The 26,348-nt window shown below is 34.8% G+C and overlaps 3 protein-coding genes across 4 annotated transcripts; 2 read left to right on the top strand and 1 right to left on the bottom strand.

Annotated features, from left to right (window-relative positions):
- The first annotated feature begins 1,964 nt into the window (after window positions 1–1,964).
- LOC111017886 (DNA polymerase alpha catalytic subunit) lies at window positions 1,965–15,417 on the top strand. The gene is made up of 31 exons (XM_022293771.2): window positions 1,965–3,262; window positions 3,743–3,913; window positions 4,032–4,115; window positions 4,236–4,310; window positions 4,569–4,633; window positions 5,199–5,289; window positions 5,389–5,580; window positions 6,148–6,287; window positions 6,412–6,526; window positions 7,248–7,427; window positions 7,513–7,626; window positions 8,444–8,563; window positions 8,668–8,988; window positions 9,106–9,198; window positions 10,871–10,989; window positions 11,095–11,167; window positions 11,325–11,381; window positions 11,497–11,589; window positions 11,991–12,113; window positions 12,205–12,302; window positions 12,413–12,458; window positions 12,775–12,888; window positions 12,971–13,054; window positions 13,321–13,434; window positions 13,553–13,642; window positions 13,762–13,838; window positions 13,966–14,209; window positions 14,462–14,515; window positions 14,602–14,721; window positions 14,826–14,900; window positions 15,014–15,417. Exons 1-31 carry the CDS (start codon window positions 2,099–2,101, stop codon window positions 15,158–15,160), a joined length of 4,653 nt encoding a protein of 1,550 aa, XP_022149463.1. The 5' UTR covers window positions 1,965–2,098; the 3' UTR covers window positions 15,161–15,417.
- Window positions 15,418–19,738: 4,321 nt separating this feature from the next.
- On the top strand, window positions 19,739–22,751 carry LOC111017956 (Phototropic-responsive NPH3 family protein). Its single transcript, XM_022293858.2, has 5 exons — window positions 19,739–20,320; window positions 20,427–20,496; window positions 20,602–21,237; window positions 21,334–21,873; window positions 21,971–22,751. Exons 1-5 carry the CDS (start codon window positions 20,223–20,225, stop codon window positions 22,532–22,534), a joined length of 1,908 nt encoding a protein of 635 aa, XP_022149550.1. The 5' UTR covers window positions 19,739–20,222; the 3' UTR covers window positions 22,535–22,751.
- Window positions 22,752–23,476: 725 nt separating this feature from the next.
- On the bottom strand, window positions 23,477–25,816 carry LOC111017925 (glycosyltransferase-like protein). Of its 2 annotated transcripts, XM_022293821.2 has the most exons (3): window positions 25,673–25,816; window positions 24,130–24,361; window positions 23,477–24,048 (listed from the first exon to the last, which is right to left on the bottom strand). In XM_022293821.2, the coding sequence occupies exons 2-3, from the start codon at window positions 24,211–24,213 to the stop codon at window positions 23,632–23,634; spliced, it is 501 nt and encodes a 166-aa protein (XP_022149513.1). In that variant the 5' UTR covers window positions 24,214–24,361; window positions 25,673–25,816; the 3' UTR covers window positions 23,477–23,631. The 2 variants fall into 2 exon arrangements, with proteins under 2 accessions (XP_022149513.1, XP_022149512.1); XM_022293820.2 differs by lacking the exon at window positions 25,673–25,816 and having other exon boundaries at window positions 24,130–24,594.
- Between the last annotated feature and the right edge of the window lie 532 nt (window positions 25,817–26,348).

Genomic DNA, 26,348 nt, shown 5'->3' with positions numbered 1-26,348 from the left:
ATATACTAAATCATCCATGATCTTTTAGATAACTATTAATTTAGTTATGAATCTTTTAAAATTATGAATTTGGCCTTTAATGTATTAAAATTTTCAATTAGTTTTTTTAGTATAATACGTGGGATAGAAATTCGAATCACAACCTTTTTTTTTGGTTAGTTTATTTCTATTATTTTGAAGAGTGTCAATTTAAAATTTTCAACTAAGTTATTCCATAATTTTTTTTACATATCCATAAAACAGCTTTTTTTTTCCTTTCAAAAAGGCATAAAATAGTTTGTTAACATAAAACTTATTGTTTTATTAACACATTTGGATATGTGGGTATGTTATTTTACTTGCAAGAAACATATTTTAGATCAGATGGTCGAATTTTGCTAATGGATATGTTAAGTTTCGTGAGTCAAATAACATTTGAGTGATCCGTTCATGTGTTCAAATATGTCAATACATAAAAAATTTTAACAATTTTTTTACAGTTAATTTAAAAATTAACATATTTAAATTAAATAAGAATTCTGACCGTTGCCAAATTGAGAATTACTTAAAAGATTAGACATGAGGCATATTTTGAACAAAAAATCAATAAATTCGTTGGCAATGATAAAATATTGTATAATAATTTTAAGTTTAGTCTCCATGGTGTGTCCTATAGATTTATAAATTTTTAATTTTGTGTCTAAATAGACCCGTGAGTCGTCCTTAAAATTTTAATTTTGTATATAATAAGTCCTTCAATTTTTTATTTTGTGTGTTGTAGGCTTCTAAAATTTTCAACATTATTTAAAATTTATAGTTATGAAACTATAAGACATATTAAAATTGAAACATTTGACTTTTAATTTTATATCTAATAAGTTCATGAAATCTAAAAAATGCTTAAAAGATCATGGAACTATTGGATATAAAATTGAAAATTGAGGACCTACTACTATAGATATTTTTTAGGTTAAAAAACACATTTTGTCCCTATGCTTTCGCTAAAATAATGATTTAGTCTCTATATTTTCAATTAGTAACAATTTAGTCCATAAACTTTATTATGTAATAATTTAGTTCCTACTTTGAAAATTCGTCAAAATTAAGTGTTGATTTTTATTATATAATGATTTAGTTTTTGTAATTCATAAACACATTTAGTCCCTTATTGATTTATAGATCTACATATATAAAAAACTTTAAAAAAATAATTCAAAATATATAGTGACTAAATCATTACAAACTTTAAACTACGTTACTAAATTGTTAGATACTGCCCATAGACTAAATTGTCACCAAATATTAAGTAGATGAATAACTCGTTACAGACTAAAGTTGAGAGACTAAAGTACGAGTACCGATATTTTGTAACCTATTTTTTTTAATTTCTTAACAGGGGTGTAATGAAATGAACCACCCGAACGGGTCGAGTCTAGAAAACTGAGTTTTGTTGGCTTTAACCTTTCACCACACCCGTGGAGTCGACGACCCATACCTATTGGCTATAAGTCTCAACCAAGGTTTTAAATGTCGATGTTGATGAAAATGTCGAGTCTCAAATTCATGGAAATATCAATAAAATGTGAATGAATATTTATATAAAAGTTAGAAAAATTAGAAAATTGTAAAAAATATTTAAACTAACAAATAAATATTTTCCTATTTATAAATTAGTTAAAAATAATTAATATTAATATCATGTAATATATCACTGACATTTGATTGATATTTTATATATTTTGTCGATTTTTTTGAACTAGGATAAAAATGTCGATTTATTTCTCATGTCGATGTCGAACCATAGAAACATGGATATGTGGATGAAAATATCGACGTGTCGATGGATATTTAGAACCAGGTTCTCAACTCGGTTCGGTTTTATTCCCAACTTAACAAAAAGATTTATCATCTCTCTTTTTAGAGTACGACTAAGAATATTCTTTTTCCCCGTTTTGAGAGAGTGAAGAATTTCCCGCCAAAACACGAGTTCTTCCCGCCATTTTCGACCCCAAAACAAAATGGCCTCAGATTCTGAAATCCCAAATTCGCACCAACAAAATCGGAGTTAAACATCGCCGCCGTCGAGGTCAATATCTTTTCACTTTTCAATTTTCAGTCAATGGCGGACGAGCAGCCGTCGGCAAGTAGTCGGCGGAGGAGCCGAGGATCTGAGGCAGCTACTCGCCTTCAGGCTCTGGAACGTCTAAGAGCCATCCGCAGCGGCGGCCGTCGATCGGAAGCTGGTGGTTTCCAAGTTAAGTTAGAGAACCCCATATACGATACGATTCCCGAAGATGAGTATGAATCTCTCGTTGCAAAACGCCGAGAAGAAGCCCGAGGGTTCATTGTTGACGACGACGGTCTTGGGTATGGAGACGAAGGCGAGGAAGAGGATTGGTCCAAAGCTGGAGTCCATTCCTCCGATGAGTCCGACGGCGAGCTCGAGAAACCTAAAAAGAGGAAAACAGAGAAGAAAGAGGCGCAGCCGAAGAAGCCCTCTTCTTCATTATCGGCGGCGGCGGCTATGATGGGGAAACAAAAGCTTTCTTCGATGTTCACTTCGTCGATCTTCAGGAAAGCGAATAGAGACGATAAGGCTAAAGGGTCGGCTTGTGACAGTATCGTCGATGATGTAATTGCCGAATTTGCGCCGGATGAGACTGACAGAGAGAGGCGTAGAAAGGGGCAGATTGGAGCTATGCCGATTTCGAGGACTTTTGCGCCTATTCCTGCTGTGAAGTGCGAGGGATTAACTGCCCCAAGTCTTAATTTAATCGGTGGATCTGAATTGATTAAGGATACTGAAAATGGGAACTTTGGAATGACCAGGGTTATTACAGATACTGATATGGAGCCTGTGCGAGCTGGTATAGAGGTCCAGGGGAATGGTGAAAGTAGTAAGGGAATTGAGGAAAAGGAGGAGTTAAATGCTCAAATCAGTCAGGATCCGATTGTGCAATCACATAATTCTTTGAAGGAAGATGTAATTGAAGATAATATGCCTATTATGGTTGAAACAAAGGCAGAACCACTATCGAAGCAGGAGCCGGTCTGTACTCTCAATGCTAAGATTAATGAAGAAAACAACCCGGCTTTGAGTGCTACTGTGGGTTGGCAAGCAGTGAGGAGCGAAGGTAGCGAAAATGCTGATTCTGCTGCAGAAATTTCTGAAGAGAAATCAGATTTTGATATTGACACAGATGGCTCTCTGCCTTTCTATATAATCGAGGCGCATGAGGAGCTCTTTGGTGCAAATTCGGGTACTGTATATCTATTTGGCAAGGTATTACTAATTTTCCCTCATCAATTCTGCAATTTAATGTTGTATGGATGGATGAAAGTTAACCGATCATTTCTTTTTACAAAAATGCCCTTGTTCTGTTTTACTAGGCAAGCACGCTGCTTAGCAAAGTTTGGTGCTTTGTTGTTATGATAAACTTGTTTCTATTCTTGCTGTTCTATAATGTCCCGTGCAATCCCAATGAATGTTTGAAGGGAAGGTGGTGGAACTTCAAGACTTTTAGATTGTCACTCATAACTGTTAAATTGTTACACTCTTATTGCTGACCATTCACATCTTTTTATCATTAAACCTTTGAAGTCAATTGACAGTCTACCTCTAGGTACTTAGGGTTTTTCTCTTTCCCTTTTTTTCTTTCTTCCACCCTCTATTCAAGCTTTGATACGGATTATTACTAAACTAATCCAGATAAAAAGCGTGATCTTCTTGGTTCACTTTGGTCACATATCTTCTTGTAATTAGGTCAAAGCTGGAGATATGTACCATAGTTGTTGTGTGGTGGTAAAAAACATGCAAAGATGCGTATATGCTATTCCAAGTGCCTCTTTACTTCATTCGGACGAGATGTTGAACCTTCGAAACGATGCTAAGCAGTCTCAGTTTTCTCCTGCAGATCTGCGTACAAAGTTGCAAGTAAGTTTATCCACTCTTGTAACTGAGTATGTTGTGCTTGTCATCCTTTGTTTTCTCTGAAAACATCATTTATCTTGCATGCTTCTATTAATGTGCTTTTATTACTTTCTACTCTTAGGGAGTGACTTCAGGACTAAAAAACGAAATAGCCAATCAGTTATTAGATCTCAATGTTTCAACATTTAGCATGACTCCGGTTAAGGTTTGCAAATTATCTTTTTCTTTATTTTGTATTTGTCTTATTGCATTTGTACCATGTCAAATATTATTTATAGTTAAACTACCCAGTTTATTATGTATTCTTCTTAAATTCTCATCACAGAGGAAATATGCATTTGAGCGTTGTGACATACCTGCGGGAGAAAATTATGTGATTAAGATCAATTACCCATTTAAGGTATAATACTTGACACACGAATGATATTTGCAATTTGAATTAAAGATTTTAACTTTTCTGTTTTTTTTAGTACAATCCTATCTTGAACACCTTTTTTCAAAAAATAAAAATAAAAATCTTGAACACAAAAATTTTTTAGATCTTAGTAGGTTAAAGTTCTTAAGTTTCCTTCCAAGGCACATGTCTCTTAATTTTGTTTCTATTCTTTATTCACATATTAAAGTTTTTATTGATGATGGTTGGTTAAACTTGTGATAGCACCCCCCACTTCCTGCTGATCTGAAAGGAGAATCATTCTGTGCCCTCTTAGGAACGCATCGCAGGTATAAATATATTGGAATATTCATTTCACCCTTTCCTGGCATATTACACATCTTTCTTTACACTCTCCTTTTGGTTTTCCTGCCATCCATTCAAATATCAAAGCATTTTTGGTTTTCCTGACCTCCATTCAAATATCAAAGCATTTAAACTGTCTGTAATATGCAAAACAAATGCCAAACAGGAAGATCTTCTTGCTTATAGCCAATGATAGATCTTGACACCTGATGACTTTGGTGATGGGATGTAACTTGTAATTCATAATTAGAATGAGAGCTTGGAACTGGAATGCAAAAGCCAGTTAACTTTGTATTTCTCGTTACGGGAATTTTCCAGTTCTTATCCAAACATTCTTGGACATTATTGGCTGACATATCCGAAAAGTTAAAGTTCTTTCAAAGAAGCCTAGGAATTTAATAAAGAAAGACATTGAGGTTAATATCTTAAATTATTACACTATGTTGTAGTGTTTGTAAGTAATATATTTTCTATCAACTATTTGATCATGTGCGTTCGGAATAGTTTTTTTGATGAAGCACTGATAATTTAACATGTTAATGCATACAGTGCCTTAGAGCTCCTCCTCATTAAAAGGAAAATAAAGGGCCCCTCCTGGCTGTCAATTTCAAAATTTTCTTCCTGTACTGGTTCTCAACGAGTAAGATTACTTAATCCTATCATAGTTTATTTGATTAATAGGGAGCTTTGATTTTCACACTGTTATAAATGCTAAAACTACGGCGATATTCTTATGAAGGTGAGCTGGTGCAAGTTTGAGGTGACAGTTGACTCTCCAAAAGATGTTCAACTTTCAACTTCGTCAAGTGTCAAAACTTTGGAGATTCCTTCTCTGATTGTCAGTGCAATAAATATAAAAACCATCATTAATGAAAAGCAGAATGTCAATGAAATTGTGTCTGCATCTGTTATATGCTGTCAAAGAGCAAAGGTTAGCTATGAACTTTTGTCAGTGCTGTTGACTTCTTTTTGAATATTTCTTCTGATGTGACAATCATTTTTTGTTTTATTTGAAAATGTGAATCAGATTTTCAAATCAGCTTACAAGAATGTTGGCCACTGATGGCTAATTTACTTGATACGAGTTACAATATTTATAGGCCCTAGAGGATCATTGTCTACTTGATAGGAAGTATACAACATTTAGTTGAACTGCTAAATCTTTACAATTTTTTATTTTATTATTTTGTTTTTTTATCAATTTATCTTTATGTTGGAGTAAGGGTTATGGTATGAATGTGATACATGATGTGTACAATCGAGCTTTGTGGGTGAATTCAATTTAAGAATGAATGAGATGAGGAATTGGTATTAGGTCACTGCTCATAAGCTTGGAAGTCACTATCTTCTGTAGTTAAAATTCTAGCTAGTATTGTCATTTTTAAAAACAATTATTAGCTTGTTTTGACATTTAAGTATACAGAGATTTAACAAATTAAAGAGAGATTATTTTACTTTATTAAATATTTTTAACATGAGCTACTACTTGACACTTCAGATTGACGGTCCCATGTTGGCCACAGAATGGAAAAAACCTGGTATGCTTAAACATTTTACTATCATCCGTAAGCTTGATGGAGGCATATTTCCTATGGGATTTAATAAGGCTGCATCAAATGTTTTAATCTGCGAGAGCAGGTAGGTTACTTATTACTATTGTCCTGAAATTGTATTCTGTTCCCTGTAGAAAACTTCAATTTTGCTAGAAAATTTATAATATTAATAGTTGTATTAAGGTTTAACTACAATTGTTCTATTGCAGTGAAAGGGCCTTGTTGAATCGATTAATGGTTGAATTATTCAAATTGGATAGTGATGTGCTGGTTGGACACAACATCTCTGGATTTGACCTAGATGTTCTTCTCCATCGAGCCCAGGTAGAATTATCAAGTAATGATATGAACATAGTAACAAAGTAAAATGTCTCTTTTTTTTTTTAAAAGGAAACAAATCATTTCACTTAGAACCATCTTTACGTAGCCACAACCCCCTTGAGGTGTAAAGAAACCTCCCCAAGACCTCACAAGTAAGAATTTGAACATAACATGCAATCCCCATCCCAAAAAACTACCCCCACCACTACCAAGAAAAAATGTAAAAAAACAGAAGAAGTAGAAAAGAAAAAGAAAAGAAAAGATGGCAACCATGATCCATGACACGAAATAAAACATTGGATGTTCCTTTCTGAAGAACTATTTTCCCTTCAAAGTGAGCTTCCTGATCATAAACCCCTAAAAAAAGCTTTAACTTCAATGGAAGGTTCTTCGCCTTTGCTGCCACAAAAAGGGTCTTCACTTCACTTGCTCGACAAATCTTTGAAAACTAAGCAAGAACTATTTACTAGTGACTTTTACACCTTACTGAGAATCTTGCAAGTTTCCTTTTATCGTAATTTACTCCAGAAACTAGATTTGCTAACTCTCTGTCTCCATTGGATGCTTTTCCTTTTATTTTCACTTCGATTAGAAGTAAGCTGCTTCTTAGATGATCTCATGGAAGTATGCTACTTCTTAGATGTGGTTCCTTTGTGCCTTGATGACTAAACGACTAATGAAAAGATATGCAATTTTAATAAGAAATTTCTCTATTATATTACAGTTTTGCCGAGTACCAAGCAGCATGTGGTCCAGAATAGGTCGCCTTAAGCGATCTGTTATGCCTAAACTTGGAAAAGGAGGGAGCATTTTTGGGTCTGGAGCAAGTCCAGGAGTCATGTCTTGCATTGCTGGTCGACTATTATGTGATACATACTTGTCTTCCCGTGACCTACTGAAAGAGGTATACTATTTGTGTTGAAAAATATTGGTGTCAACTGTCACTTAATCATTTGGGTTTTTTTGAAGCCTTACTTTTATTCTTCCAGATTAGTTATTCTTTGACAGAACTAGCAAAGACTCAGCTTAATAAGGATCGCAAGGAGGTTACTCCACATGAGATTCCAAGAATGTTCCAAGCATCAGAGTCTCTCATGGAGCTGGTGTGTTGACATTCTATATCCTGTATTTTTCTCCTAAAATAATCTGTCTTTTTCCTCACTTATTACAATTTGGATAAAGTAGTAGTGAATGTTTTGTTCCGAAGAGGTGATAGGTTATATTGTCTTGAAGCGACGATAGTGTTATGGTTCTCTTTAATTATGTTTAAAAATGTTAGTCATGATTAGTGAAGCCATTAGAGATATACTGGGTAGCCTATCAATGGTCGTGGCTTCATACCTTCTTCCCTATAAGTACTTCAATTCTTTTTATTAATTAATGGCTTGAACATGCTAGAATATTCTATAGCTTGAAATATGGTCAGCCAGAGGATTTTGTATGACTCAGAGACAAGTTCAATTTTACCTATGTTGCAAAAACTCCATTATTGCTCAAAGTCTTGACACTGTGAACTTGTGCCTGAAATAGATGAAAGAGGAGAAAACATTTTTGTTTTGTATCTTATGGTTTATTTTTAGTATATGCAACAGTTAACTTTTCATTATTATTGTGTGGTACCCTCCTATTATCAGTTAAGATTACAAAAATGAATGTCTGCTACAAAAAGGATGGTGGGTCGAGTTTCTTAAACTATTTAACTTTTTTCACCAACGGTCAACGAAAAGTTGAAGTCTGTCACACTATTTGGATCTTCAAATTTTATTTCAACTGCATTATTATCAAGATGTTTAACCTCTCAGATTTAATATGGTGAGACAAATGCGTAGTTATCATGGAACTCATTTTTTATTGAAGTATTCCTCATTTTTTATTGAAGTATTCTAACTACATTATTCTCGTGATGATTTAATATATCAGATTGAATATGGAGAGACAGATGCATGGTTGTCATTGGAACTCATGTTTCATCTCAGTGTTCTTCCTCTTACTCGTCAGCTAACTAATATCAGTGGTAATCTCTGGGGAAGAAGTCTACAGGTACGCCCTATTGGCATATTTCATCTTTATTTCATTCCACAATTCAACTATGAAATTATAATGAGAGTTTTACCGGTCTAAATTTGATATACGTACTTTTTCAGGGTGCTAGAGCCCAAAGAGTAGAGTATCTCTTACTTCATGCATTCCATGCCAAAAAGTATATTGTCCCCGACAAGACTTTATCTTATATGAAGGAAAAAAAGATCGTAAAAAAGAGAATGACTCGTGGTTCTGAGGAAAAGCATACTGATGAATTTGATTTAGATGATGCAAATGTAGAATTTGCTCCCAATACTGAAAGTGGAAAAGGCAAAAAGGGATCCTCCTATGCAGGTGGGTTAGTCTTGGAGCCAAAACGAGGTTTATATGATAAATATATATTACTCTTGGACTTCAACAGTCTGTACCCTTCCATCATTCAGGTTAGTATGTTATTTCAGTTAAATATTTGTCAACTCCTTCCAGTTATATTTTAATCATGGACAAAGTGATCTAATTTTAATCTGTGTGCCACATGTGATCACTGGTGTCCCTTGCAGGAATATAATATTTGCTTCACCACCGTAGAAAGACCTCCAGATGGTGTTTTTCCTCGTCTGCCATCTAGTAACATGACTGGAGTTCTTCCCGAGGTACAACCATTAAAGGCATAATAGGATGATAACTAAATTTACTTGTTTATTAAACATAAGAAAATATCATCAAGCCTTACGGCGTTATTCTAACGGTCTCAAATGATTTTGTTCTTTTTTCTTGTCTTCTCTTTTCTGTTATTTTCCATGGGTTACTTGTTTTTTATTTTTATGCTTGAAATAGTGGGTAATGGGTGGGAACTGGACATGTTGTAATCTCTTTGGTGATCAAAATTAGGTTATTGCCATAAACTGCCAATAATATGTTGGACAAATTCTAAACCATGGCCATCACCATATCGGCTATTGATATGGATTATGACAACAACTTCTCAGTCCTCATATCAACTCGGGTTGAAGGTTTGATCATGAACAATCATAATGATTCTGTTTCAAAATATGATTTATGCACTTATGAAATATGTTAAGTCCTTTGCAACAGGGGAAGTTTTGTATTTGTATTGTATTATGTGGTGGGTATTTGAAAGGTTAGAAAGGAGTCAAAAGAAAGGGGTACTATCTGGGCTTTCTGGGAGGATGTTGTTTTTAGGGGCAGGGCTACCAAATTCTAATTTGGTTTTGGGTTTCAAGCTGTTCAGGTATCTCCAATTAGGAATTTGTAGTTCTTTTTATCAATAACAGGTATTGTTTCCTTGTGAAAAAAAAAGGTCGTGCGCACAATTGGGTGGCATCTTTAAAATTTAGGGCAAATTGTTTTCAATTGTAAAAATAAAACCTCAAAACTTTATAAATGAAAAAATTGGACCCCTAAACTTTCAATAGTAAAAATTAAACCCTTAAACTTCCATTAATTAAAAAATTGCACCACTTAAACTATCAATGGTAAATTTTAACTAGCTTTGAAAGATAATGGAAAGCCTTATCTAATTAGTTATTTATTATTATTATTTTTTTTTAACAAGAAACAAACTTTGCATTGATATATGAAAAGGAAGAAAATGTTCAAGAATACAAACTCCCTCAGGGGCATAGAAAGAAAGGAAAAATAGCAAATGAAGAACAAAAATCCAAAAGATACAATAGAATAAAACATTGATGAACAAAGCAACTATAAGCTCAACGAAAACATGCGCCAAAAGAATCATAAACACTCCTTTCAAGCTTGAATTATGAGGCTCATTCTCAAAAGAACATCTTGGCGACAGACTAGGAAAAAAGAGGATGAGGCTTTCTGATAAAATCTGCAAATAACTTTGAAAAGACTTGTACATACTTTCCAGCATGTCTTCAATATACTTTCCAGCATATCATCAATATGACTTGCATTCCTGACGGGCTGCATGTTTAACTGGACCATAGAGCAGATGTAGGATAAAGAAATGTACTTTACCTGCATTCATGATGCTGCTATTTTGCTTTATTGTATCGACATTGTTATTTGCAAAAACTTATGGATTCTTCCATGTGATGATGTAATAAAATTTTAGTATGCATGGGAGTTTCAATCACGTGAAATTGCCTTTATATAACGTTAAAAGTGTCTCTTTGTAGCAATCTCAGATTCCAATATTATCTTTCCTTTTGTCATCCTCTTAAGACACGAGTTTTGCCCAAAAAATGGTTAATGCATGCCATGTAACTCATGTCCATTTCTTATATTTTTTTGCTTCTTGGTAGAAAGATGGCAATGATGCACATTTTCTTTATACAGTTGCTAAAAAATTTGGTTCAACGGAGAAGAATGGTAAAGTCATGGATGAAAAATGCATCTGGTCTCAAGCTCCAGCAACTTGACATTCAACAGCAGGCACTAAAGCTTACTGCAAACAGGTATTTTTCTGTTTATGTTTATTTTTCAACCTTTCACTCCATACATCTTATACACTAATAATCTATTTCATTGTACACTTACATGATCTGGTGACTGTGATGCAGTATGTATGGATGTTTAGGCTTTTCTAATTCAAGGTTTTACGCAAAACCACTAGCAGAGCTCATTACTTCACAAGTAAGGGAATTAGGTTGCTTGTGCTGCAGTTCTAATATATGCCAATTACGTAAAAGACCGATCTTCCATCTTCAGTTTTCTAGCCCAAAAAAAAAAAAAAAAAAGAAAAGAGACTGCAGAAACTTGCATGTAACTTACTTATGTACTTATTTTGCAGGGAAGAGAAATACTGCAGAGCACTGTTGATTTTGTACAGAATAATTTGAACCTAGAGGTCATAGTTAAACACTAAAATTCAAAAATTATATAGATTTCCCAACGTATGTGCATAATCTTACAGCACATCCAAGTAATTTGGTCTCATGAATGGATTATTTTCCACATGACAGGTAATTTACGGGGATACTGATTCAATAATGATCTATAGTGGACTGGATGATATCAGCAAAGCGAAAGCAATTGCAGCAAAAGTTATACAAGAGGTGGGGTTGTACGCTCTGATTGAATTTTTCAAAGTATTTATCGTATCAATTATGTTGGAAACTCCCATGATTTAAGATCTAAGCCTAATAAACTGCTCTTTCGTTTTAGTATCGGATTTAGCTATCTAATGTATAAGAATGTATAGTAATTAAAAAAAAAAGTTCAACACCTTATCTGGGTATTCAAAATTTCTCTCGCAAAATACTAGAAAATAGTTTTAAGGTCCATCTAAATCATTCGTAATATACCGGAATGCTTGTATGTCACAATGCCAACAAGTGCCTATGGTGTGGATCAGACAAGAGAAGAATTTTGATCCATATAAAATATCATTTGCAAATCTTTCCTCATCTTCTCAAGTCACAATGTGAGGTATTATTTCCTGTTTTGCTTTTCCTAGGTCAACAAAAAATACAAGTGTTTAGAAATTGATCTCGATGGTCTGTACAAGAGAATGCTGCTTCTGAAGAAAAAGAAATATGCAGCTGTAAAGTTGCAGTTCAAGGATGGAATGCCATATGAGGTAACTATGATTTACTTCCATTTGCTCTATTGGTTCTTTAAGGAAATAAATGGGAGCTAGAGCAGTGTCAAAGTTGACTTCATATGTACAGGTTATTGAGCGCAAGGGTCTTGATATGGTTCGCCGTGACTGGAGTTTATTATCGAAGGAATTAGGTGATTTCTGCTTGAGTCAAATATTGTCTGGAGGGTATGTAACGTTGCCCATAGAGAATTTTATTTGTTATTCTAAATGGTACATCATCATTTAGAAACTGCATTAATTTTACTCTTAACTCTCTTTTTTCCTCATGCTTATAGGTCATGTGATGATGTTGTTGAGTCAATACACGACTCTCTTAGGAAGGTAAAAATTGTACGTTTCATGTTGCAACTTGTGAATATTTTATTCTTACAATCAAGAAAGATAGAGTTCAGCTTGATGCTCAGAGAGTTCCTACAATTTAAACCGAGCGTGTGCTAAAATTGGCAATGATCGTCAAACAATTCTGCAAAATGTGGACACGTAAAAAATGACATCCTGCACTTGCAAGCACTAAGAAGCGAAAGAAATAAAAAAACCAACACTGCTCAGTACAGGGGAAAAATAAAAGAAAATTGAGCCTTTGGAGGTATGTAATTATCGAGAATTATTTGGGATTAAAGGTACAGATTTTACACAGATACAAGATGATATGAGGAAAGGGCAAGTAGCACTTGAGAAATATATCATCACGAAGACATTGACTAAGCCACCTGAAGCCTATCCTGATGCCAGAAACCAACCACATGTTCAAGTAAGCAAATGCTTAAACCACTGCCAAACTATTTATCTACCATTACTTTTGTTTTGGAAGATGATGTCTGTGTAATGTACAGGTTGCACAAAGGTTAAAACAAATGGGTTATTCTACTGGCTGTTCTGTTGGTGATACGATCCCATATGTAATTTGCTGTGAGCAGGTTTGTACAAGTGGTTTTTATATTTATTTCCTAGATATTTAAAGCGAACATAGTTAAGCGGTAATTGGCATATAACTCACACCAAGAGGTTGTAAGTTCGAATCCACACCCCAACATGTTGTACTTAATTTTTTTTTTTTCCCTAGATATGATACTATAGCTGTGCTTATAACTATTTTATTTGGTGAACTCTGAAAGTTGGAAGAATATTGTTACTGAGGTTATTCTCCTTTTCATTTTTTTCTTTGCCTTGCTTTCTCGGACAGGGATCTACTTCTGGTGGTTCTACAGGCATTGCTCAGCGGGCTAGACATCCTGATGAACTTAAAAGAGAAGATGGAAAATGGATGATTGACATCGATTACTACCTATCACAGCAGGTTTTTTTTTTTTTTTTTTTTCATGTTTTACAACTTTTGATTGTTTTGCCACGAATAATCATGATCTGTTGTAACTATCATTCTAATGGTTTGATGTTTTTGACATATGAACGAACAGATACACCCTGTGGTCTCTCGTCTATGTGCCTCGATTCAGGGCACAAGTCCAGAACGATTGGCTGACTGTCTGGGGCTTGATTCATCAAAGGTAAAACATAGATCCTGCTAACTGTTGGGAAAAAAGAAGGAAAGAAAAAGTTGAGGGTTTCCGCACTTTCTAATATTGTATTCACACTTCTGAGGTACTGTGTACTTAATTATGTTCAGTTCCAAATCAAATCAAGTGAAGTTTCCAGCAGTGATGTCTCCTCTTCCCTCGTGTTTTCCGTTAGTGCGGAGGAAAGGTAACGATTTGAATTGCTAAAGCTTTACACAACTTCAAACCAATCCTTGCATTTCCCTTGGAAAGCTATTAAATAAGTTTTATGTGGATTCTAAATAACAACGTTGCTTTTATTTGACTACTTACAGGTATCAGGGTTGTAAACCACTGGTATTAACTTGCCCCAAGTGTTATTGTATTTTTGAAGTTCCTACTATATTCAGTTCTATATACAAGTCAACATATGGAAAGCAAGAAAGTCCAATTGTTGATGAACCTACAAGAAATTTTTGGAGTAATTTGAAATGTCCAAAATGCGAGGATTTGTTATGGGTCCCTGACGAAGCTAATGCGAGTAGGGGTGGAATGACTCCTGGAATGATTTCCAACCAGGTAGGTGCCTTATGAGTTATGAGTTGAAATTTGATGCTATTTTTTCCAAACAACAATTAATCATATTGCTCTTTTTATAAAACTTTATAGTACCTGAATCAACAAATAGTTTTAAATGGTACAAGATTAGGACAACGTAAATAATTCTAGTTTAAATTTGGTATTACCCCGTAGGGTTGGGTCTCAAAATTTGACTGCATTGTTATCCGTCCCTTGCAACTTCGTAACAAAATCCAAATTTTTATTTTTCAGGTAAAAATACAAACAGACAAGTTCATTGCAAAGTATTATCATGGCTTAATGATGGTAATTTACCTCGTAAAAAACCTTTTTTGGGCCCATTATATAGTTAGTCAAATAATTTAAATCTCACAAATCTTTTGAATATTTAGTGCGACGAGGAAACATGCAAATACTCCACACGTACTGTCAATCTTCGACGTGTGGGCGACTCCCAGAGAGGAATTCCCTGCCCAAAATATCCTCAGTGCGACGGGCGTCTCATAAGAACGGTATTACGTTATCCATTTTTGAAGGAATATGAATATAGTCCTTTTACATATTTTGATTCCTCCCTAGAGTTATGGCTCTAATTGTGAATGCCCTTGTATATCAGTACACTGAAGCGGATTTGTGGAAGCAGATTTGTTATTTTTGTGACGTGTTGGATACTGAACGCTGTATGGAAAAGGTTATTTGCTTATCTTCCTTCTCGTCATATTCTTTAGTTGAGACAATGCAACTGTTTTTCACTAGTTAAACTATGTATGAAGCTGTTAATATCTTGTTGGCTTTGTGCAACAGCTGGAGATTCATACCAGGGTAACTTTAGAAAAAGAAATGGCAAAAATTCGACAATTGGTCGAGTTAGCTGTATCAACAGTTAAAACGATTCGAGATCGTAGCGCATATGGTCATTTGAAGTTGGAGGATATTGCAGTTACAGTTTGAGTTTGCATATGGCACCAAGTTAGGCATCCTAGATACTCATTCTTTTACCTTCTCTCCATTGTATATATTTGTCATATGGATGAATACTGTAATAGGAAATCAGGTGGAATTTTCATTCTTGTCTTCCACCATTTGAGTTGTTATATTATATGTAACTTTGGTTATTATACAAGTAATTAATTTACCTATGTTTCCACAAATTGGTGGGAAAATGATGTAAAATTGAATGTCTTAAATAAATAAGGCATTTATTACCATATCGGTAGTAAGATATTTGAGTCCTCTGCTCTTCAAATTAAAAAAAATTAAAAAGTTACGTAACTTAGTCTAGATTTTGAATGTTGCCCTTATTGGAGATTGAAATTTTTGGATGTGTAACAACAAATTCTTTCATTGGAAGTGTAATATATACCTTTCCATGTCTTCGGATACAACCCATAAGGCTTTGTCTGTTCTTCATGCATAAACCAATCATTATTAACTTAAAAGTTTTAAATTTCATTAATGTAAGGGCTACAATTCAAAATGTATACTTGAGTAAGGGATGCATTTGCCAAATTGAGTATAATTTAGTAGTAATTGACATATATCTCCAACCAAGAGATTGTGAGTTCGATTTTTCATCTTGCATGTTTTCTTTTTAAAAAGCAAGTGATGCATTTAATACCTTCAATTGATTTTTTTTTTTAATATTTATGATAGTTAGAGGTGTCTTTATAGTTAGGTGAGATTATTTTGCAAGTATTGTTTTATTTAGATGTGTTTGATGCTTTCAATTAGTTAGATTTGAACACTTTATTAGTAAGAGTGTTCTTGCCTGCTCGATTTTGTGGCTAGGTTCGAGTGTTTCCTTGATTTGGCATGGGTAATTCTTTAACATTATATTAGTTGAATTTTGTATGATTTATTGGTTGGGGTATAAATAAATTTTAAATTTTAGTTTTGGGAGGTATTAATTGCCAGACTTATTCGGATTTTTTTACTTGAAGAAATTAAACTTTATTAAAAGTCTAACACTATTTTAGTTACATTGGTTGGACAATTTTGGCTGTCTACTTTAAAAAAATGGTTTATTTTTTTAATGCAGTATAATAATTGTAATCTCGTTATGAATCTAACGTAAAAGATCATAGTTAGTTGAAGTAGATATATATTATCTCAAATTGTTCTTGACTTTTGTATCTGCCTTGAAAAAAAACATTCATATCACTTTCTTCGACTCCTTTTTTCCTCTCCCCCATTGTGTAAAAAAAAAAACATTGCAGACACAATCAAAACACAGTTTGAAAGAACAAAAAGGAAGAAAAAAAAGGACCTTGAATAGTATGTCATAGTTGGTAATAAATAAAAAAAAGATAGCATTGGCATTGGCATTTGGGCATTGAGTTGGGTCATTTTGGATTCGCATGACTCTAAAAGCAAACCCATGTGGGATGGGGACAATTTGGTTGCTTTTGGGAGATGTTCATTTCCATTTGTGGCTCTAATTTTTCCATACAGACATCACCATTTTGAAGTGACACCTCCCAGGTCATCTTATACGACAATTCTCATGGGCATCCTTAGACAATTATTATTATTTTTTTTTTGGTTAACCATGAGGATAAATTTGAGATGGTAAATTTTAGATTTTTCTAGATATTATATATTTTTAACTTAGAAATAGTTTTCTAATAATAAGTTTGGTTAAATTACAATTTAGTCTTTGAACTTTTGAAATTGTCTAATATGTTCCATGAACTTCAAAAAGTGTCTAACGTGCTTCCAAACTTCTAATCTTGTACTTAATAAATCTACGGCAACATACATTTTTAGTCATGAGGTTTGGCGTTAGTGTCTATTTGTTCCTTCAAATTTCAAAAGAGACATTTTTAGTAACTTAACTCTGGAAAGTGGTTCTAAATAATCTCAGGCCTTATTTTAACAGTTAATGGATTACGTGACATTTGGAAAAAGGGGAAGAAGTTGTTTATCTATTTATTTGACTTTTCATATTAATTGATAATATGAAAAATCAATTAAGAAAAGCCAATCTAAGTTCATGTAATTTATTTTTATTATTATTTTTTGATGATTTAATTTCTCTGTTTTCCTTTTAGGGAAAAAAAACAAACAAAAAACCTTCTCTCTCCTTCGTATTAAAAAAAAAACTTTTTTTTTAGAACATCTTCTTCTCTCTTAGTCGTCATCTACCTCCTCAACCTCCGCCATTACATTCCTCGAAGGATGGTAGCGTAAGCAGATGAGGGCGAGAAAATTATCCGTACGAAAATTTGATGAAATTCGCTCTTTGTCAACACCCGAATTTTCTTCACGTCTCCTAGAAACAGGCAAGATGAATGCAAACAAAGTCACATATTGATTCAGAAAGAGTATCATCCATCCATGATATATAGATAGATATTTTTTATAAAGGTTATGCCCAGATATTATGTCTGTCTCGTTCAAATCTGGAACAAGGAAAACAAACCCTCGTGGTACAATTTAGAACAATTTTTCAAACTTTGTTGACTAAAAGTGTCTTTTTAAATCTTAAGAACCAAATAGACATCAACCGAGAGACCAAAATTGAATTTTACCTATAAGTCTATGAGCTTTTAATAAGTCTCAAACTTACTTGATTTAAGAAAAAAATTCATGGACCTATTATATACTCGAGAAAGATTAAGATCTTTTCACTTTTCTATCGGTTAAGCTCATGAATTTTAAATAATACAAATAGGTCCAAGACCTATGAGACGTTTTTAATTATTTTAGTTTATTATCACAAAGTACATTTTATTTTCGTTGTACTATAGGTAAGAGTTTATATTCACGATATTTTTTTTAGTACAATATATAGAGGTAGGAATTGAACTCATAATCTGTTGGAGATATATGTCACTTACCGCTGAGTTATGCTCGCTTTGGCCACCACCTTTTGATTCGAGATAAATAATTTTTTTGATTAGAGATAAAAACCTTAACCAATTAAACTATATTCACGTTGACTCAAAAATTATAATTTTTAAATACTATTTCAACTTATGTACCACTACATTAAATTTTACAAACAACCCATAATTAAAATATATATTGTTAAGGGTAAAACCTGAGCAGGACACGCGTCCGTTTCCCTTATAGGCTAGGATCACTAATGACTATCTTCCTAATACGGACATTGCTGAGCAGGACACATGTTTTCCCTAGAAGGAATGGGGGGACCACAGGCGATTACGCCTTGTACGTGGCTGGGAATGCATGCTATCGGTAGAACGAACACGTTCCTCAGTCACGGGCGACATGCCCAGAGCCGCAGGTGGTGGTGCTACTCTGCACTTGCTGGAAGCGCGTTCCCTTCTAACCGAACGAACAACATGCGATGTCCCTGCCACCCCTAACCGTCATCTTTCCTAGTCGGTCCTAAAGACTATAAAAGGAGGGACCTTCATCTTCACCAAAAACCTGTCACTAATACCTCTGGTGTCTTATTCATATTTACATTCCGATTGCTAACTTGATCGTCGGAATGTTTTAGGCAGGACACCGCACCGACGTTGAATATTCTGGTTTCAGGTCCGTTGGGTGTCAAGTCGGACTGCTCGTTTGTGTTCCACGTGGTCCTCTATCACCGTCGACATATATATCAAAAAGTCTTTCAAACAACTGGATGCTTCTCCCATTAGATCTGTGATGATATAGGAAGAAGACAAAACAAGAAGAGAAAAATTAGAGGCCAACCATTGAAAAACATGTAAACCAAAATTTGAAGTGATTAGAGGTTGGGAAAATAATAAGAATATATGGCCCATCAAAGGGATTTAGGCATTGTATTATTAGTTTTGGATTTCAAACCAAATTGGATACTAAGAAAATGAGAGATTGAGAATGATTTATCACTATTTTATTATTATCATTATTATTTTTTTTGTTTCCTTAGATTTTAGACATACTATTGGCCTAAATGACCAAACAACAATCCAAAATTGACCCTTTTTTTTCAACTTCATGAAATGAAACTCATCATCATAATAACATTAACAACCTTTCTTATCAATTCCACCCCAATTGGCCCCTCATTTATTGAACACCAAACTCCCATCACCCTCATACTCCCATCCACTCTCTTTTACTTTTTTTTTTCCTTCTTTTCCTTCTCATTTAGGGCTTTTTTTTTCACATGCATTCATATCCATGAAAATGTTTGTTCAATTCATTTCCATTTCAAATATATAATTTGGGACCGTTTAAATGTTAGCGACAACGAGTACAGTATTCGTGTTCATTGATTGGGTTGAGATTTTTTTAAAAACTCACATTGACAATGGACTCGAGCTAACTCAGTGCTGAAATATTTGAGTTTGAGTTTTTTTTTTTAATCAGCACGAGACTATATTCACAATCCGGCGAATTAAAAGCTCACATGCTTCACAGTTGTGTGAAGTTCAATGATCTGTTTTTTATTTTTTATTTTTGTTCTTTTCTGTTTTTTGTTTCTAAACTTTGGAAGGTAAGATTTTTGAGCTTCTTAAGCTTTGAGATAAGACTAAACCCTCTTCTATTTTGTAGAAAATTAAGATGTTTACATCTGTGGATGGGAAAGATTCCAATGTTAGAGACTTTCCTCTGTTTGCCTCCACCCAACATCTCCCCCATCTCATCTTCCCCAAGCCCACACCACATGCTCTTAACCCCATCCCTACTCTTCCCAATTTACCCTCTTCTTTCCCCTTTATTACCCCAATTGCCACTCCCTCATCTCCATTTCTCCATGCCCTTTTCTGGTATTTCACATGGGGTGTTGCTGATAATGATGATGATTTGGGAGGGAGGCTCAATTTTGGGATATGTTGGTGTTATTAGACAAGTAAATGAGGAATCTTTGAGGTGCAGTTTCTAGTTTTTCTCATTCTCAGTTTATGAATCTGAATTAGTAGAAAGAAACAAGAAAAAGAGCCAAAGAGAGGAGAAAAAAGAACAGCCAATTGGGGGAAATGACATGATAACTCGCCAATTTGTTTTGCTCTCTTCTTAATGCTGATGAAACCATCATGAGCTGTGAGGTTCTTCTTCAATCTCTCCCATGGCGGATCCTGAACCAGAGAAAGCTGGAATCTCTTCTCTTAACATGTCTTCTAAGAAAGAGCTTCTATCCACAGCCATGAAGAGAACCAGTGAATGGTATGCTTTTTTTCCTTCTTCTTCTTCTTCAATGAAGCTTCTTTAAACTAGCTCCAATGGAGTGTTTGACAGTTCCCCTGTTGGGTGTGTTCTGTTTTTGGTTTAGGATTTTTTCCCAAGAAATTCCAAGTGATGTCACAGTTCATGTTGGAGAAGCCTCCTTCTCCTTGCATAAGGTAGAACAACAACAACAACAATATTGAATTTTAGATGTTTTTTTAAAATTTTTGCAAGTGAATTGAAGTTGGTTTTTTGAATGATTCTGTTGTTTTCTTTTGCAGTTCCCACTCGTTTCAAAATGTGGTCACATAAGGAAACTTGTCTCAGAATCAAGTGATGCTGATCTCGCAACCGTCGAGCTCCCGGATTGTCCCGGGGGAGCGGAGGCTTTCGAGCTAGCTGCCATGTTTTGCTATGGGATAAACTTCGAGATTGGCACCGAGAACATTGCGATGCTCCGGTGTGCAGCGGAGTATCTCGAGATGACGGAGGAATACGCCGTGGGAAACCTGGTGGGGAGAACTGAGGCTTACATCAATGAAGTTGCACTCAAAAGCCTTGGAGGGGCAGTGTCTGTTCTGCATATGTCTCAAAGCCTTCTTCCAACTGCAGAGAAGGTCAAATTGGTGAGCCGCTGCATTGATTCTATTGCCTTTGTGGCTTGCAAAGACAGCCATTTTAGTATGTTAGGAGGGGGCAGAAATTCTGAGGGTGCCCTTCCTAAGGGCTTTGTTTCTTCCCTTCCTACTACTACTACTCACCCAAGGCCTCTTGTTGATTGGTGGGCTGAGGACTTGACTGTTCTCAGAATTGACATCTTCCAAAGAGTTCTTGTTGCTATGATGTCCAGAGGCTACAAACATTATGCTCTCGGTCCCGTTCTCATGCTCTATGCGCAGAAATCGCTTCGTGGTTTGGTGAGATCTCGATCCGAAAACGACTCGATTAGTATAAGAATGTTTTGATTTCCTTACTTTTTGTTGTTCTTGTATAAACAAACGTTGTTGCATCAGGAGGTGTTTGGGAAGGGGAGGAAGAGAATTGAGCCACAACAAGAGCATGAGAAGAGAGTTGTACTGGAGACTATAGTGAGCCTTCTGCCGAGGGAGAGGAACACGTTGTCGGTTAGCTTTCTTTCGATGCTCCTGCGTGCAGCTATATATCTCGAGACGACGGTCGCTTGTCGGTTAGATTTGGAGAAGAGAATGGCTGTACAACTGGGGCAGGCTGTTTTGGATGACCTTTTGATCCCTTCATATGCCTTTACTGGAGACACATTGTTCGACGTCGAGGCCGTGCAGCGGATCATGATGAATTATCTTGAATTCGAAGTTGAAGGGAACCAATTCAGGTACAACGGGAATGAGGAACATGTCTCCCCTTCATCAGGCGACCTGGAAAAAGTGGGAAAACTAATGGAGAATTATCTCGCTGAAATTGCCTCGGACCGCAACTTATCCATCTCGAAATTCATTAATCTTGCTGAACTTATCCCTGAACAAGCAAGAGTTACAGAAGATGGGATGTACAGGGCCATAGATATCTACTTAAAGGTGAAAGGAATTATCTGTTGAGTCTAAAGTTCTCATTTAAAACTCCAAAATTGAAGATAGCTTTAACTGAGTAAATTATACATGGAAAATTTGGCAGGCTCATCCTTCATTGAGTGATATGGAAAGGAAGAAAGTGTGCAGTTTAATGGACTGCCAAAAGCTATCTAGAGAGGCCTGCGCTCACGCCGCCCAAAACGATCGGCTTCCCGTTCAGACGGTGGTGCAGGTGCTTTACTACGAGCAGCAACGGCTACGAGACGTGATGAATGGCGGTGCGACCGGAGTCGAGTTGCCTACAGTTCCTGCTAAAATGAGCATATATTCCACTGATGTAGCAGCAGTTGCTGCACACCCAGTTTCAGATGAGCTCTCCATTTTGAGAAGAGAGAATGAGGATCTAAAACTGGAGCTGGTGAAAATGAAGATCAAAATGAGAGAATTTGAGAAGCCATCCATAAGGAGTCCACAACCAAACACTCAGCTGTTGCAGCCTGCTTCTGCTGCTTCAGCTGAGAAGCCTCCACTGCCCAAGAAGTCATTCATAAACTCGGTGTCAAAAAAGCTCGGTCGGCTCTATCCCTTCGTCCGCACCGATGGAGTCCCGTCCAACTCGAAAGGCCGAGTAAGGCCTGCCAAGGACCGGCGACATTCAATATCCTGAGAGGCCAGGCAGCTTTCAAAACCTCTCTACACAGCTTTTGTGAAGAGTCTGGTTTTTGTTTTGTTTCTTTGTTTTGTTTCTTTGTTTTGCTTTCAAGGATTTGAAACCTTAAAAAAATCTCTGCCATTTGGTCCCTTTTGTAATCTCTCTTATGTTGTAAATAATATTGACATTTCTCAGTGTTTGTAATAATGATAAAAGCATATTCATTTTGAGAGATCAGAACCCAGAAAGAATAAAACTCAAGGAGAGGGAGGGAAGGACTTGAATTCTGAAGAAGAACAGTCACAAGTGGGGTCTCAATCTGAATTATTATTGAATCTCTCTTTCCAAAATATAAAAAAACACAAAGCTTTTGGACCAAAAAAGCAAAGAGAATAGCCAACTCAATGCCCAACAGAGACAGAGCAGCAGAAAGAGCACATTTTGGTCGGTTTTCTGAGGTAAATCTTCATGCCATTGCTGCCTAAAAGAATATGTTTCAAAATGAACTGTTCTTTTTTTTTTTTCTTTTCCTTTTGAGTTTGGTACCATATGTTATACCTTAATTGAAGCCTTTTTTTAAAAAATTTGTTTCTTCAAATGGGAATCTTCTGTTGTTGCAGTGGCAGACACCCACTGAATAATACCCCCCTTCATTTGGCCAAAATTTGGGCCTTAAATGAGCAGCTGCAGTTGCTTATGAATCATACAAGTTTTGGGCTCAACCAAAGAGAACATTTCAAAATAGGATCTTTTCATGTTTGTTTCCGAGTACCATGATTGAATGACTTGTAAAAGTTGATGTTTTTTTAGTAGAATCATCATTCTAAAACGACGATTCTACTAAGAACCAATGAAAACGCGACACGAGGTTCGAGATAACTAGAGAAACAGTCCCAGATTGGAACTGCCAAACAGCAACAGCATTGCCATTACCAAGTAAAAGAAAAGACAAGAGCCTAGTGACAAAAGTAATATATTAACTTGGTTATAATTATAAACTTGTACACAGAAGAAGAAGAAGAAGAAGAAGAAGACTCTCAAATCAGCCCCCATTGACAAGGGAAAAAACTAAGCTAAAAACAGAGAACCCAAATGGAAAAAAAGACACAAAATCAAGTAAGATTAAGGCTTACAACTTGATAAAGCCAAGGATGGTGCTGAGTTAGCCTAATCTCATCATCAACCTGAACACGACTAGTACTATTGGCCTCAAGAAACCCACCAAGAAACTGCACATTTCTGTAACAATTTGAGTTTCTGGACACTATTTGAGCAGATCCAGTGGTGGAAGAAGAAGAAGAAGAGAAGCTAGTGGCAGCAGAATCAGAACCCAGTTTTTTGTTCCTCCTCCTCCTCCCTCTGATTTGAGAAGAAGGCCCCAAAGTCAATTCAATCTCACTTTCCTCAATAACATCAGTTTCTTCTTCTTCTGCTTCTTCTTCTTCTTCCTCTGTTTTCGCTCTGTTTTGCTGCGAAATGTTGCTCATCAACAGCTTCTGAATTCTGTACAGCCGGTGGAGTTCATAGACCTGGAAAACAAGAAATCGGGGTCATTCTTGAGAAACCCAGAAGAGAAAATTCTTGAGAAGTTGGGATTTTAACGACCGTACTTGGTGTCGAAAGGTGTGTTCGTGGTTTAACATGGCGATCTTCATATTTTCCTTGTTGTAAGATTCTTCCACCAGCTTTTCCATTCAGATCTATTGTGGTGGCAGAGAGAGAGAGAGAGAGAGCGAGGGGAGATTTTGAATGCTGAGAAAATTTTTTGTACCTGTTTTTTTTCCCGAGAAGGTTGGGGGTTTCTCGCAGATGGATCAGGGGAAATGTAGATCTTGATCTTCCCTAAGAACCCACCAAAAGAGGGAAAAAGAAAAGGGAAATGAAAGGATTCAAAACGACTGTGGATTGGGTTGGAACAGAACTCTGAGTATTAAAGAAGGAATATTATTACCATTCATTTTATTCCCATTCATTCGTTCCGATACCAATTTCACAAAATTTCTGATAAACATCGCAAACAGATAATATTTCGATCTCGATTCATTCATCGCTAATAAATATCACCTTAAATACTATTTTGATTTCTATACCCAAAATATTTATTTTAGTCCCTATCTTTAATTCTTTTTACCTTTAAAAATGGACTATTTTAATTTCTATTTATAAAATTTTAACACATATTTTATATAAATGAAAAATTTTTAATAGAAATTTATTCCTATATTTCCAAAACTCAATAAGTGATGTCAGGTTGAAATTTCGATAAAAATAAAAATAAAAAAACTAAAATAATTACTTTTTAAAATATAAATAAAAATATATTAATTAAAATAAATAATAGTTGAAATATAGAAATCAAAACGACTGTTTAGTCGTTTTAAAATTCCAAGAGTAAATTATTATTATTATTATTATTTTCCAAAACCCATATAATTATTCTGATGTCATGTGGGGATGGGGCTGCTTTTTGTGTATTTTGTCAGCTTCCTTCTTTTTTTTCTTTTTTCTTTTTTTCTCTTTCCTTATCGCTTCGGTCTTTTTGGTCCACAACGTAAAACAATTTTCTCGTACAAAAATATCTCCTCAAATAATAGTGTTCGCAATAATAAAAGAAAAGAAATATACATATATAGGTCTGTTTTAGTTTTAGATATTTATTATTTATTATTATTATTTTTTAATTAAGCGTAAAATATAATCAACTAAAAGTTAATAGGTTCAAATTTCCACGTTAAAAGAAGAAGAAAATTATTAATTCTTTATCCAAACTTCTAAAAAATTACTATAAATTTTAACTTTTTCTTTTTAGGTGATTTATTTTTTCTCTACATTTCTGCGGACTCATTTATACAGTAATTAAAAAAATATTAAAACGTAAAAGACCAAGTATGAAACATTTTACAAAAACCTAAAATAAATATGCGTCTATAAATATAGTACAAAAAGGGAAATTATTATTACCATAATCCAAAGCAGGCTCACATATAATATAAAAATACTTCGAAGAAAAGTAGTGAAATTTGTATTTATCCAGAATTACAGACAGGGAAGTGAAAAAGAAAAAAGAAAACTTTCTCAGCTTCCAAACACGACTTAGACCAAAAAATTTTCCGGGAAAATCAGCAAGAAAAAAAAGTAGAGAGAGAGAGAAACCTGGAGGAGAGAGAATTAAAAGTTGAAGAAGAATCAGGTCCAGTAGAGAGATAAAGACATAGCCTCCTCAAATCTCACCAGATGATCCAATATATATATATATATATATATATATATATATATATAATATATATAATTTTTATAATTTATTTTATTTTTTTGAGTAATTTAAGATTTGGGAAATGTGAAGAACGGGGCACGCCAAACAAATTCCCCAGAGAGGCATTGGCAAACCCAATCTTAAAACTATTTCTGTCAAAGTTTATGACACCCACACACTCCCACTATTAGCTCAACTATAATATTATTTAATTTCAATTTCTTTTAATTAATCTCCACTTAATTTTTTATTCCTATATTTCTAAAGCTAAAACACTTGATTGATTACTCTACCTTAATTTATATCTGGGATGAATCACATGCCTAGCGACGCTGTTGCATATTTACGGTTCGTTTGGTAATGTTTCGGTTTCTTGTTTTTCGTTTCTAATTTTATTAAAAAATATGAACACTGTTTTTAGTTTTTGGGAAATATTCTTGGAATTGTATAGAAATTTTGGGAATAGCAAAAATATGTTTTTTTTTCCAGTTTGGTGATGTTCGTGTTTTTTTGTTTATGGTTTAATTTTATTCATTTCCTCTTTTTCAATCCAGAAAAAACGAAACTACGATTTGT

Source organism: Momordica charantia (assembly GCF_013281855.1).
Source record: "Momordica charantia cultivar OHB3-1 chromosome 2 unlocalized genomic scaffold, Mcharantia_2.0 BLBB01000002.1, whole genome shotgun sequence".
Lineage (NCBI taxonomy): Eukaryota > Viridiplantae > Streptophyta > Magnoliopsida > Cucurbitales > Cucurbitaceae > Momordica > Momordica charantia.
Note: the sequence above shows the minus strand (reverse complement) of the source record. Positions and strands in the feature narration are given on the sequence as shown.